Below are 14080 nucleotides of genomic sequence, written 5' to 3'. Positions count from 1 at the left end.
TAGTCTAGAATCATGAGATTAAATTATTATTGAAAACAATATCACTTCGTTAGAAAGCTTGAACAAGCCAAAACATCATAAACCACGCATTTGTAAGTCTTGGGGCAGAGGGAGAGGAGGCACTCAGGGAGGGAGGGAGCCTTGCAGGAGCGGAAGCTGACCCAGGCTTGGGGAAAAGCAGTGACATAGTGGCAGACAGTCTGCTGGGGCTGGTTGCTGTGGACTGTCACCATTGCTTTCCCTTCTGAGGGACAGTAGTGGCTACTGGCTTGTCTTATGACATCTTTCTTTTCTTAATCTCTCTCTCTTTTCTCTTCCATCCCAGGTATTGTAAAAAGAGTCTCTCTCCCAAACCCAATCTAATGAAACCAAGACAAATAGTCTCTTCCCATAGTTTTGATGTCTGAAATTTCCTAAACTGGGGACAAAACCTATAATTCTGTATATTAAACCAAACCAAATGCCTTGCTGGGCAACACTTGGATTGAGCCTCTTTCATAGGAAAATGTGATGAAGTTTTGACTAAGAAGCATACGGGGTGGAGCAAAAGTAGGTTTACAGGTGTTTGTAAGGGAAATAATACAATAATTGAGAAATAATAATAATACAAGAAGAAACTCTGCGTTTTGTGTACTAACACTGTAAACCTACTCTTGCCCCACCTTTTATATTGAGAACCATTTTCTTTTGAGACATGATGGAGGGGAGGAGAGAGTGATAAGCATCCCACCTGTGTTTGGGATGGAAAGGATGTGATGAGAAACTTCAGTCAACTTCTTAATTCTCTGAGGGTCAGTATGTAGCCTATTTCACTACCTCAGGGGTGGTTTGTTGTGGGTGGCCACAGATCCATACAGTAAACCATCAAGCTGTCCTACATGGCATCACCATGTCCAACAAGTTTGACCAGCTTTGCTCTCACCACACATCTTTATTTTGACAGCGCCTCATTGCAGACTGAAGGCAAGTGTGAGGGTTCCTTGCCACACTGATTAAGCACACCTTCCAAATAAGTGTCTCTCTAGGCATCAGAAAAGAGTAACAGAAAGAAGGAAAAAGGAAGGAATGAGAAAATAATAGAGAGTAGTGGAGGAATTAGAATCAGAGGAGATTTAGAAAGCATCAGGACTTAGCATAATGTCTCCAGATATTCCAGTTGACTTGATTTGGGCACGGCCTTGCCTTTGACTCTCCAAGAAGATTCTGTGTACCTGACTAGGTCCGGACCCCAGAATCCCATGCTATGACCTAGCCCGCTGGTGGGCTGCTCAGCTGGTTGCACATCTAGTTTTAAAACCAGCGTGGCCACTTGGCAGCCTGCCAATTAAATCATAGAGTGCAATCCAATTGTTTGATTTTTTTGGTGATCTAATATTTTGCCAAGCCAAAATTCCATTATAAAAAACTTCAAGGGTTATAAGTCTGATAAACTTTACAGTCATGAGTATATCATATTCTCAATATTTTTGGGTGTCATGCAGCAGCTGGAATACCCAACCCTCCTGTCTTTTTCAGAAAATAAGTCTATCAATGTATTTGACAGTAATATAAACTTAATATTTAGCAGTATTATCAAACTGTCTTACATATAAGAAGCTCATTGAAGTGGTTTATTTTTTTCAATCTTGGCCATTGGATTGAGTCATCTCTCTTCTTCCCTTGAATTCCATGTTTTCTTTGTCACTAACACAGAATGTTGCAATGACAATGCCTGCAAATAATGCCTTATGTGACACATGCAGAAACCATAATTTTTTTGAGGATCTTTTCTGTAATTGAGAACTTAGTGTTCACTTGACTTAGTGTTGTTAGCCATTAATTAGAGCTCAGGAATATCTTCTAGTTAATATCTTATTTATATTTTAAAAAGTGCTTTTACAGACTCTTTTCAGAACATGGATTAAACCTTGCAAAAGCCTGGATTGCAATTTTGCTAGTATTTTTTCTAGCTTTCAGGGCTTGAGAGTGTTAAAACAGTTGATTAAAATCCATGGGAATACATGGTTAGTGATTGAGGCTCCTTTTGTTGGTAGCTCAGAAATGTCTTTGTGAATGTATTTTTGCTTCAAACACAATTCTCTTTTTATTATTTTCTCACAGTGAAATCATTAGCCTGTGTTTGTGGAGTTGATGTCTGTTGTCATGGGAATGTCACAAATGCAGTGCTGTAGAAAGTGGGGAGAAAAATAGGCTGAGAAGCACAATCTTTGGGAAGACTAGAAGCTAAAATCATTGTTTTTGAATTACTCCAGTGTTAATTTGGAAGATAACTCCCACAGTCTACTAACTTTGGTTAGATATGTTTTGGGGAGGTTATTAGTGCAATTTTTAGCTCATTTAAATTCAAAGCCAGTTATAAGTACAATTATTTTACAACAGCTGTCCCTAACACAATTTAGCAAATTTAGGAGGAGAGACACACATGAAAAGAGGCTGTCCATCAGCAAACGTGCGCTGCACACGTAAGCTTAGAGCCCAGTTGTGGGGACAGCAATGATTAAAAAAACAAGCAAGCAAACCCCAAACACCTGAACTAAACCAAACTAAAGAAAAAGTTTGTTTATATCCCTGGAAGTAGAGAAAATATAAAGATGTATGGTCATTTAAATAGCAAATAAAGGTAAAGAAGACCTTTAGATGAAATTAGCCTCCAGTACGGAGGGGAAAAAAGTCAACATGTTCTTGAAAATAAGTATTCTTGCTTAAAGTGAAATATGTAACTAATTTCCCTTTAGAGATGAAGTGTTTTGTCAGCCGTTAAAGTTATTTAGAATGGAGTTAGAATTTTCCAGTTGCACTTGGGGTCTGGTAGGATGCCCAGCTTCTGTTTTGTTTATTTTTCCCCTCTAAAATGTACCGTATATGATAGCTTTTTGTTCTTCTAGATTTCTTTTTCATTCATCGTTATCTTTTAGTGTTGAAACTTAATTGTTCAAGTATATTTTTGATATATTCACTTTTATTCTTTTGAAGTAAAATAATAGCCTTCAAAATTCTTGTAACAACATCACATATCATTTTCTGGAATATACAATTATTGGTGAAATGTATGCTATAGAAGCAGATAGTTTTATATTTATGTCATACTGTGGCACAAACTCTAGTAAAGGTAGCCAATATAAAGTGACCTGTATATTTAACTTACATTTAAATTATGGAAAGTGAGGGTTTTATTGGACAACATCTGTGCCTCCTATTAAGTTGAGGTTTCCATATTTTTCCATTTGGGTTGTATTTTTTTAATGAAAGAACCAAAATTTAGTAGCAGACATTTTCGATCAGCTAGAACAAGTGGTGTGTTTTATTTTGATGACTAATGCTTTGAGGTTTTCCAGAAGAATTGGTGGTTTTTAGTTTCATTAGGGGTAAGCTGTATTGAAAGTTTGCACTTTTACTTTTTTTAACTGCCTGAACGAATAGTTTCCACCAAAAAATGATTGTTGGAATTAAGATTTGTAAGTGATATAAAATTGTTGAAGTTATTGTAAATCATACATTGAAACTGAGCTTATTTAAATTGGATGAGAGAGGAAAAGATGATGGTAAAGAAATAAAGATCTTTGTAAACAATGAGCTATGTCATAAAGTGGACTAAAATGTGGTAAGATTTTGGAATCTAGATGCAGTTTTTCTTTGGAAAACTTTGTGTTAGGCATATACTCCATATTTGGATGTCATTCTTGTCCTGAAAGACCTTATTTTCTGACTACACAGATAGGGGCCAGGGTGATAAGTGGGAATCAGATATAATTCTAAAGTTTTATTTCATTAGTCTGTCCTATTGACAGAACAAGACAGTTGGCTCAGAAAGGAGAAAAGCAATTTTAGACAAACTGAGCTTGAGTCCAGCAAGTTAGGATGAAGGAATATTTACATATCTAGTAGCCATTAAAAATGATTCCCCTTGATTTTCTATTCTAGAACGTGGTTCACCTCGGGATTTGATTACTAAGGACATCACTGACACATCCATTGGGGCTTATTGGACATCTGCTCCAGGAATGGTTCGAGGTTACAGAGTCTCATGGAAATCACTTTATGATGATGTTGAGGGTGGAGAGAAAAGTGTTCCTGAAGATGCAATTCATACTGTGATAGAAAATCTGCAGCCAGAGACCAAATACAAACTTTCAGTGTTTGCAGTTTACAGCAGTGGAGAAGGAGAACCTTTGAATGGAGAAGCCACAACTGAATGTAGGTAACATCACAAAATGTTTGTGTGTGTGTGTTGGTGCTACCTATAGCTACCAGCTCAAGCAACATGAAGTTGAACCACTTGCATTTTTTTCTTTGTATGATCATTGAGAACTAAACAATTAGGACTTTTAAAGAACGTGGTTTAGTCCTGGCTGGTGTGGCTCAGTGGATTGAGTGCTGGACTGTGAAGCAAAGAATCACAGGTTCGATTCCCAGTCAGAGCACATGCTTGGGTTGTAGGTCGGGTCCCCAGTAGGGGGTGCACAAGAGGAAACTGCACATTGACGTTTCTCTCCCTCTCTTTCTCCCTCATCTCTCTCTAAAAATAAATAAAACCTTAAAAAAAAAGAACATGGTTTAGCCCTGGCCAGTGTGACTTAGTGGGTTGGTGCATCATCCCATATACGAAAAGGCTGGGGATTCAATTGCTGGTCAGGGCACATACCTAGGTTGTGTGTTGGTTGACTCCCAGGACGCATATGGGAGTCAACCAATAGGTTTTTCTCTCTCACATTGATGTTTCTCTTTATCTCTTTCTTCCTCTCTAAAATTAATAAATATTAAAATGAAGGAATGTGGTTTAAATTCAGGTTTATTTAGTATTGAAAATTTATATACAACTTTAAAATATTGAATTTCTTCTAACTACCCATATTTCTCTCTTCCCACCCCCAACCCTCTCTCCTTTCTCCCTCCTGGTGGAATGATCAGCTAGATAAGAAACTCAACTAGTAGAAAGAGCAGGAGCTATGGAGACAAAAAGAATTTGGACACATTTATAGCTATATGACCTTGGGCAAATCACTTAATCTTTGAGCTTCAATTTTCTAATCTGTAGAATATAGTCTCTTAAGAGTTGTCCAGAGGTTTGAATGAAACAATAATGTGCAAAGCACCAAAGTGCCCGGCCGCTAGAAACAATTGGGAAATGATAGTGGCTATTGAAATTCTGGTTATTATATACCCCAGAATAATGTTAGATTCTTCACTTCATTTCTACTGTAGTTGGTAAGGTTAAGTCAGTAGTCCACTTAGTTTTCTGGTGGCTCTGGTTTACCCTAATCTCATTAATATTCTTTCTTATGAATAGTTTTGAATGATGTACCATCATTTATTATCAGCTGGCTGGTGAAATATGTGTTCACATTTCTTTTTTTTTTAAGATTTTATTTTTATTTATTTTTAGAGAGGGAAGGGGGGGAGAGAGAGAGAGAGAGAGAGAGAGAGAGAGGGAGAGAGAGAGAGAGAGAGAGAGAAGCATCAATGTGCGGTTGCTGGGGGTCATGGCCTGCAACCCAGGCATGTACCCTGATTGGGGATCGAACCTGCAACACTTTGGTTCGCAGCCCGCGCTCAATCCACTGAGCTAACCCAGCCAGGGCTGTGTTCACATTTCTTAATTCTCTTTCTTAAAGTCATTTGTTAGCCATGAGCATTTCTCAAAATTTACTGGAGAAAAGTTTATTTCTTTTGTTTTGGGAAAATTTTAGAACAAGAAGAAAGAATAGGGAATTCTTGCATTTATCTTTATTAGAAAGAAGTAGAGAAATTGGATGTTTTTTCTGGCTAAGAGCAATTTTAGTTAAGTCTTATATCTTGACTTTAAAGTTATTCTTAAAATAAAATATTTTGGTTTGAGTTGTCTGAAGAAATCATCTTTTCTTTTATTAATAACTGGCAGACTCAATTGGGTATGTCTAACCTTAAATTTGTTTCAAAATTAATGATATTTAAAAAATCAAGCCCCTTTTAGAAAATTTAAATAGACAAGCATATTTCTCAGATATTCACATGATTAGTTTACATGGTAATAAGTGAAATCTTATGTTTGAGTATATTGGCTGATATTGTTTAAGAACTGGCAGAAACTCATTTCTATTTCTAGCAGAAATTCATTTGTCATAAAGAGAAATCATATCGTAAACTTAGGCCAGATATAACACATAAAGCTAAATTTATTTGCAGGAATAAATATACAATTCATGTGGGTGAGAAATTATTCAAGTATATATATTTAAAGGGAGGAAAATTTTTAAAGACTCTCCACTGTATCTTCTTCCCAAAAGACTGAGTTTTCAGTTTTTATTTAGATTGAAAATCTCAACAAGGGACATAGTTTAGCCAAAAGCAAATATGGTAGCATAAGTCCTAAATAACTTTTCATCTCTAAGAAGGTGAGCATCTAAGAAAATTTCAGTTTTTCTTGGCTAATTGATTGATTTAAAGGTGCAGGAAGAGAAAGATCTCTTTTGAACTGAAGAGTAGACTAGGCAGGAATGAAACACATTTTGTAGTGTATGTAGTGTATATGCAAACCGCTTACACATCTAAGCACATATGAGAGAATTTTTGTTTGTTCTCTTAGCATTTTGTTGTTGTTTTACTTTGCCATCTTTGTGGAAAGTAAAGCAGTTCAGGAAGCTCTTTGACAAACCTGAGCCAAGTGTGGTATTTAGGTGGTGGAAGAATCCCTAGGTGTGGATACCTGGGCAGTCAGTAGATCATGCTTGTGGAGTTCCTAATCATCTTCTAAGGGAACATTTTGGAAGTGATTTTAGGATTGCTTTCAACTCAGAGACATGGTATGCAGCTGCTGATAGAATGAAAATAGCGAATTGTGTCCAGAAGCTAGTGGATGGGAGGCTTTCTGTTGGCTCTGTCATTTATAGCAGCTGGTTGAGCAGACCACAGTGGCTGTGAGAAAGCTCCCTCTGAGAGTTACTGAAACATGAAGAGAACTAACAATGTGTTGCAGCATTTTATATCATGTGGCACACCTATCAGTGAAGTAAAACATTAACTTTTGGGGGATGCCAACAAAGCTTTTTAAATTTCTCCCTAAAATCCAAAGTTTTCTATTAAAACTAGGATGAAGTATATTATACTCTATTTAACTTCAATTTCTTTACTTTAAAGAATTAATTAAAGGCAGGAATATAACTGAGATTTTTGAAGCATTTCAAGGTGTGAAGTATAACATTTGACTGTTACTCACATATTTAATTTAGGAAATATTTTAAAGTTTGGGATTCCATTCTTTTCGGGACATAATTTTCTTTTTAGACCAATACTTACAAGATTTAAAATTTCATTTCCCTCAGTTCTGAATTACGTAAAATTTGTCGGAGAATTTTTTGTAAAAATGTCTTGTTCTGAATAAGAATTTAAGTTAGAAATAAGAGGTCAGAAAACATATTTTAGCATGACCCTTTCTAGAAAAGTGTTAGACACACATCAACTTATTTGTGAAAATTTGTAATAATAACCAAAATAGATTGTTCTTGTATCTACCATTCTTTTCCATACTATTTTCAAAGCCCTGTATAAGGTCTTTACATTTTTTGTTTGAAAATACACATTTTTTCTTTTAATAGTTCACTTATCTGGAAATAGAAATAGATAATTGAAGATTAATGTGAATAAGTTTTAATACTTCCAGACAGTAATAGGCTTAGCTGAGAATTCTCTTAGTTTCTTTAAACACTAAAACAAAAAAAAATGCAACTGATTTACTCTAAGTTGAATTTATACTTTTTCATCTTTCAGAAACAAAGCCCATAGCCATCTCTTGAATCTCCTTTATCCTGTATACATAATATATCTTTTGTTTCTATGGCTGTATTTAAGATTTTCTTTTTACCATTGATTTTAAGCGATTTTCTTATAATGTGCCTTAGTATCATTTTCTTCATATTTTTTTGCCTAGGGTTCATTGAGTTGCTTGGATTTGTGGATTTGTAGTTTTACAAAATTTTAAAATGTTTAGTCCATCATATCTCCAAATATTTTACTTATTATACCCCTATTCTCTTTAGGTACTCCAATTATACATGCATTAGTCTGCTTGAAGTTATCACTCAGCTCACTGTTGTGGTGTTCTGTCCTAAAATCTTTTTTAATTTTCTTGTGTTACATTTGGATACTTTCTATTATCATGTTATTAAGTTCACTCATCTTGTTTCTGTGATTTTTATTCTGTTGTTAATATCATCCTATGTATTTTTCAGCTATAGATGTTTTGCTTGAGTCTCTTTCATATGTTTTATGTCTTTATTTAACATACTTAATATTTTTTCTATCATTAATATATAAAATATAATTACAATAGCTGTTTTAACATCCCTTTTGAATAATTTGGTCATATATGTCCTTTCTAGTTCTGTTTCTATTGATTGATTTTTGCTATTATTATGGGTTATTTTTTAGCTCTAAAATACCATCAACTGTTAGATTAAGCAAAGGAAATTTATTTTCTCACAGTGCCAAGATTAAATTTTTGTTAGAATTTGGTTTCTGGTGAGAGCTCTCTTCCTGGTTTGGAGATGGCCATCTTCTTGCTATGTTCATATATGGCCTTTTTTCCCCTTTTTGGGGGGGGGGGCTGTCTGTGCACACAGTTGGGGGTGAGGGAGAGAGAGAGAGCAAGAGCACATGAGCTCTAGTGTCTCCTCTTTCTCTTACAAGGATTCTGTTCCCATCAGATTAGGGCCCTACTGTTATGACCTCATTTATCCCTAATTACCCAAAGGTTGTATCTCCAAACACCATCACAGGAAGTTATGGCTTTAACATATCAATTTTGGGGAGACACAACCATTCAGTCCATAATATGTGTCATATTTTTCTTTGCATGCCTGGTAAGTTTTATTTGGTGCTAGACATTGTGAATTTTACTTTTTTGGGTGCTAGATATTTTTATATTCTTATAAATATCCTTAAGTTTTATTCTGGATGTAGTTAAGTTACTTGGAAATAGGTTGATCTTTTAAAAGCTTTATTTTACTTTTTGTTAGCAATAGACCGGGTAAACCTTTAGTTTAGGGCTAATTTTGCCCCATTACTGAGGCAAGAACTTCTTGAATACTGTACATGATATTCCAAGAATTTTGAGTTTTTCTGCTCTGGTTAGGGAGCATTTCTGGCTCTGTGGGAACTCTAGAAATTGTTACCTTTGTTCTTTTTGGGTGGTTCTTTCTCATACATAAGCTCTGATTAGTACTGGGTTAAAAACTCAAGGAGGATCTTTTTCCGATTTTTGCTTTTTTTCTCTCTAGCATCATCTCCTCTATAGTACTTTGCTCTGCAAGTTTCAAGGGCTTGGGGCTCCCCAAATTTGCAAAACCATCTACTGAATTAAGAGAACCACTAGGCCCTACCTGGATTCCCTCTTCTTGTACTGGGGCTGAAAATTCTTTATAAATAACATGGTAGGGCAATCATAAAGTGAACACTCATCCATTTCTCATTTCTCAGGGATCACTGTCCTGTGCTTTCTGATGTCCAATATCTGAAAAATGTTTTTCTGTATATGTGTATATTTTAGTTTTTTTTAGTTTAGTTTTTTTAGTGTATATTTTTAGTTGTTTCAAGTGGTTTTTGTCTGTTTGAGTATGAATGTTTCTCTTAGAATTGAGAAAGATCCTTTGCAGTGTTTCTTTAAGCTTTAGATTCTTCCTATGGAAAATGCTTATGCCTTTTGAATTACTAAGATTAATAAACTGAATGAAGTGATCCTGCTTATAAACTCTGATTATCTATAAGCAAAGGGGTGTGTTGGCTGTTTGTGGTTGTTTGTTTTTGATGTAGTTATTATTAATTATAAAATATTAGTAAAAGATAACTTAATAATAAATAATTATATACTAAACACTTTTTACATATTGTGCTTCCTAAAACACTCAGTGTTTACTAGTTTATCTTTAGAGCTATTGAGATATTTTTATGTGTTAGAGTTTCCTATTCCTCTGTGCTCATAGTCTGACATATTTGTGGCAGTCACAAAGAATTGTGTTAACCCTGCTCACTCTGGTTAGTCATTTGTGGGTTGTACCTTTTCTGAAAAGACACAAGTAATATTTCTGACGCTGAATTCATGATTTTTACTATTCCCCACAGCATGATTGCCACAGGAATTCTTTACAGGTGGAAATATAATAAAACATTTAAAAAGTCATCTCTGGAAATGAATGTTTCATTTCTTTCTTTTTTTAAAAAAAAGCTTTTATTTATTTATTTTTAGAAAGAGGGAAAGGGAAGTAGAAAGATAAGTGAGGGAGAAAATCATTGATGTGTGAGAGGTACATCAACTGGTTGCCTCTCATAGGCCCCAACCAGGGACCTAGCCCACAACCCAGGCATGTGCCCTGACTGGGAATAGAATGAGCAACCTTTTGGTTTGCAGGCTGGCGCTCAATTCAGAAATGGATGTTTTCTTTAAGACCTTTAGAATGCAAATGGAAATGCATGCAATATGAACATCCATTTTTATTTATTAGTCAATTAAAGAAAACACATCTCACTGTGATCTCACTGATACTAGGCTTATCCGCCATCATGAATTTATGAGACATGATGCCAAGCAAGAGAATATGTACGTATTCAAGAAACCACAGTTTATTTTCACAGAAATAGGGAGGTGGCCATATAGATTTTCTTTCAACATGGTACACACTGTAATCTTTTTTTTTATCTCACAGTATCCCAGGATTCGAAAACCTTGAAAGTGGATGAAGAAACAGAAAACACAATGAGAGTTACCTGGAAACCAGCACCTGGGAAAGTTGTCAACTACCGTGTTGTATATCGCCCCCGTGGGGGAGGAAGACAGATGGTTGCCAAAGTGCCACCCGCAGCCACCTCGACAGTGTTAAAGAGACTTAAACCCCAGACCACATATGATATCACAGTTCTCCCGATTTACAAGACAGGAGAAGGGAAGCTCAGGCAAGGATCAGGAACGACAGGTACAAAACGATAACTCTTTTGGAAAGTATGTCGTATTTTAAGGAAAACTTTATACATTTACTTTACTTGTAAATGTCTAAAATTAATTCTGTAATAAATTAAATTAGAATAATTGGATGAGATTAGCATGTTATTTTTACCAATACAGGTCCTGGTAAAATGATTCTACATATTAGTATTCTAATGCTAACCTAATCTTCTGAATTGTGAGAATTATTTACACTTTCACTTGGGTAGCACTTTGTTAATCAGCATTTTTATTGTGTATTATATCTGGAGCTATCAGACTTAACCTTCTGATAAGTATATGTTTTGAAGTGTTATGGTTGTGATGATTCTCATGTATGTCACTTAGACATTTCCAATTCAATTTACTATTGCAGAGGCGAGTAAAAAACCCCAAAGCCTAGTCTTATGAATAATATTTTGAAATCTTGTTATCTTTACAGCTTCTCGATTTAAGTCACCCAGAAACCTCAGAACTTCTGACTCAACCATGTCAAGCTTCCGAGTGACTTGGGAGCCTGCACCTGGGGAGGTGAAGGGTTACAAAGTCACGTTCCACCCTACAGGAGAAGAAAGAACACTGGGAGAGTTAGTGGTCGGACCATATGACAACACAGTTGTTTTGGAGGAACTTAGGTAGGAATGAACTATATTTGGTTTGTGTTAAAAGATCAAATAACTTATGTAAATTAGTTGGCCTCACACAACAGAGTTTGCCAGCAGAGTATTTTAAATCAGCTGAAGTTGCTTTCTTATTCTTGGTGCTGGTGAAGTGGAGGTAGCATTCAGGAGTTAGAACAGAATGTAGGCTTGAGAAGATTTTTTTTGTAATATTTTAATGATTTTTGTTATTAAGTGATCAGGGATGGCATTTTTTCAATAATATCCTGCTTTTAAAAAGTTAACATCCATGTTACACTAAAAAGTCACTTTCCCCTAGCAAGCTCTGTGGCAATGTAGGGGTTTCCTTCTGGAAAGGTCCAGGTGACTCACGCTTAGATTCCAAGTGTGTCCTCTTCCAGGGTGGGCCATGGCAGAGGGAAGGCAGGACTTTGTGCCTGGTGCCAGCTGGCAGGATCAGGGAGGGGTGAACTGATTGAAAGCCTTGCTTCAGGCTGTGCAGTGGAAAACAAGGAAGTTTGAGTTTGAACAGCACCCTGCATTCATTAAAGTAAAAAGAATGGACTACTGTGGAGTGCCTTTTTGAAAGTTTGTTTCAACCATTTATTCAACAATATTGAAGTCTATATAATGCTTTTTACTTACTTTTATCAGAATAGGGAGGATGAAATTTACTGAGCCTACTACATGCCAGCATTGTGGTAGGGGCCTTAGGCAACCTTGAAAGGTACAACATTGAAATTATTTTTTTAAAGCATATTGCTTAGAAGCAGTAAGGATGAAGGATAGGACTCTTCCTTGACATGCTCAGTGGCATGGTGGGGATTCTACATCTGACAGCAAGCAGACACAGAGGCCAGGGCTGTAAGCCCTGGTAGTCTCTAAAATGTTGGCTAGCTTCCCTTGACACCTCACACTGTTAGCTTAAACTACAATGTGATGGAAATTATTTTCCTTCTTTTGCAGTGGTACGCATTATAACTTTGAGGAAGGGTTTGTGAATCAAGATGAATATCTTAAACAGAGCAACAATGCTACCGCTTGGGCCAATTATACATATAGACTATATGTTTTCACATTTCAGGGCAGGTACCACCTACAAAGTAAATGTTTTTGGAATGTTTGATGGAGGAGAAAGTTCACCACTTGTTGGACAAGAAATGACAACCCTTTCTGACACAACTGTAATGCCAATTTTATCCTCCGGTAAGAAATTGAGTTACATTTCCCTAGGAGACCTCAATATTATGAAAGTATTTCAAGTATGAATTGTTAGGTTAATCACACAATGAAAACTGATTACACAAATGTTACACTAAAATTTATTTAAATAATTTACATATTTAAAGTTTTTTCAAAAATCCAGCTAAGCATGCTTTTTTACAATACAGTTTTAAGGCCTTTTTAAAATTTTTACCATTGCATAGATCACATGGTACTATATTATTTAAAGATGAGTTTTTGAGATCCGTAGATAATGTACATTTTCTCTCTTTTTAATGACTACAAGGCTGTTGTATTTTGTTAAAGTAATGAGAGAAGTGACTTATTTGGGCTTAGCAAGCAGAGGTGGGTTACTTAAATAGGTGTGGAACCACAGCTTGGGAAGCAAAATGCTAACATAAACCCTTTTGCACTTGCCATGATTATAGTTTTCATGTACACAAAGCTAGTTTTGAACACTTTAGAGGTATAAGTGGTGGGTAGAATTTACTTCTAAATATTTGCCATCATCTGCTAAAAAAAAAGAGCAGGTCTGGGCAATTCATGAGCAGGCTTGCAAAAGCTTAGGTGGTTGGAATGGTATTTGGGATTCTGCTATCCTGAGTTAGTGTATAATGAATGATGAGGACAGCTTTGTAGTGTGAGGAGCATCATGTAATTTTTCTCCATTACTTCTTCTTGTAATGTAAAGAGCAGAGGCTAACATGGCAAGACACAGGAAAATCCATAGCTGGTAACATAAGCTCCTGGAAAAGAAAGCATTTGAAAATATGGATGTGGACAAAATAAAGTGTCAAATTGTGCTGTTTTGTTTTAATGTTTTATTGTTTCCTCTATGATGATATTAACTGACTTATATTTTTATTTTGTAGCTTGTGCACTGAGGATATTGGGATTATTCTCTCTTTCCAAAGCACCCTAGCTTTGTATCAATGTTTGTGCTTGTTGCCTCTATAGCTCTCAATTTGTGTATTTGTTTGCATACTTTTTCTAAATTGTCTTTCTTCTCTCTTGATTTTTTTAAATGTGCAGACTTTACCATCTGTATATGCCTGAGTGTTGTACATAGCAGACAATTAAGGAGTTAATGACTATACAATATAATAGCTATCAGGCTTTAACACAATTATATTTATTTTAAAAAGGTCTAATTTTAAGTTATGTTCCTATTTCTTCATAATATGTATAGTAGTTACCTGGGAGCTTAATTATTTTAAGATTTCTTGGCTCACTAAAACCTTTTCTAGCTTACACATTTTATCAGTTCATCTCACACTTGTCTGCTAGT

General features: G+C 35.6%; 1 protein-coding gene across 4 annotated transcripts in view; it reads left to right on the top strand.

Annotated features, from left to right (window-relative positions):
• The window catches only part of COL12A1 (collagen type XII alpha 1 chain), a 113244-nt gene that overhangs the window by 31798 nt on the left and 67366 nt on the right, over positions 1 to 14080 (top strand). For 3 of the 4 annotated variants that reach the window (XM_036024359.1, XM_036024360.1, XM_028508858.2), the window contains 4 exons: positions 3922 to 4194; positions 10674 to 10940; positions 11391 to 11583; positions 12653 to 12774. The exons of the other annotated variant lie outside the window; for it this stretch is intronic. In XM_036024359.1, the coding sequence (XP_035880252.1) occupies positions 3922 to 4194; positions 10674 to 10940; positions 11391 to 11583; positions 12653 to 12774 (855 nt within the window). The remainder of the gene's footprint in view (positions 1 to 3921; positions 4195 to 10673; positions 10941 to 11390; positions 11584 to 12652; positions 12775 to 14080) is intronic. 4 annotated transcript variants of the gene reach the window in all.

This window comes from Phyllostomus discolor, chromosome 4 (genome assembly GCF_004126475.2).
Source record: "Phyllostomus discolor isolate MPI-MPIP mPhyDis1 chromosome 4, mPhyDis1.pri.v3, whole genome shotgun sequence".
NCBI classification, from domain to species: domain Eukaryota; kingdom Metazoa; phylum Chordata; class Mammalia; order Chiroptera; family Phyllostomidae; genus Phyllostomus; species Phyllostomus discolor.
Note: the sequence above shows the minus strand (reverse complement) of the source record. Positions and strands in the feature narration are given on the sequence as shown.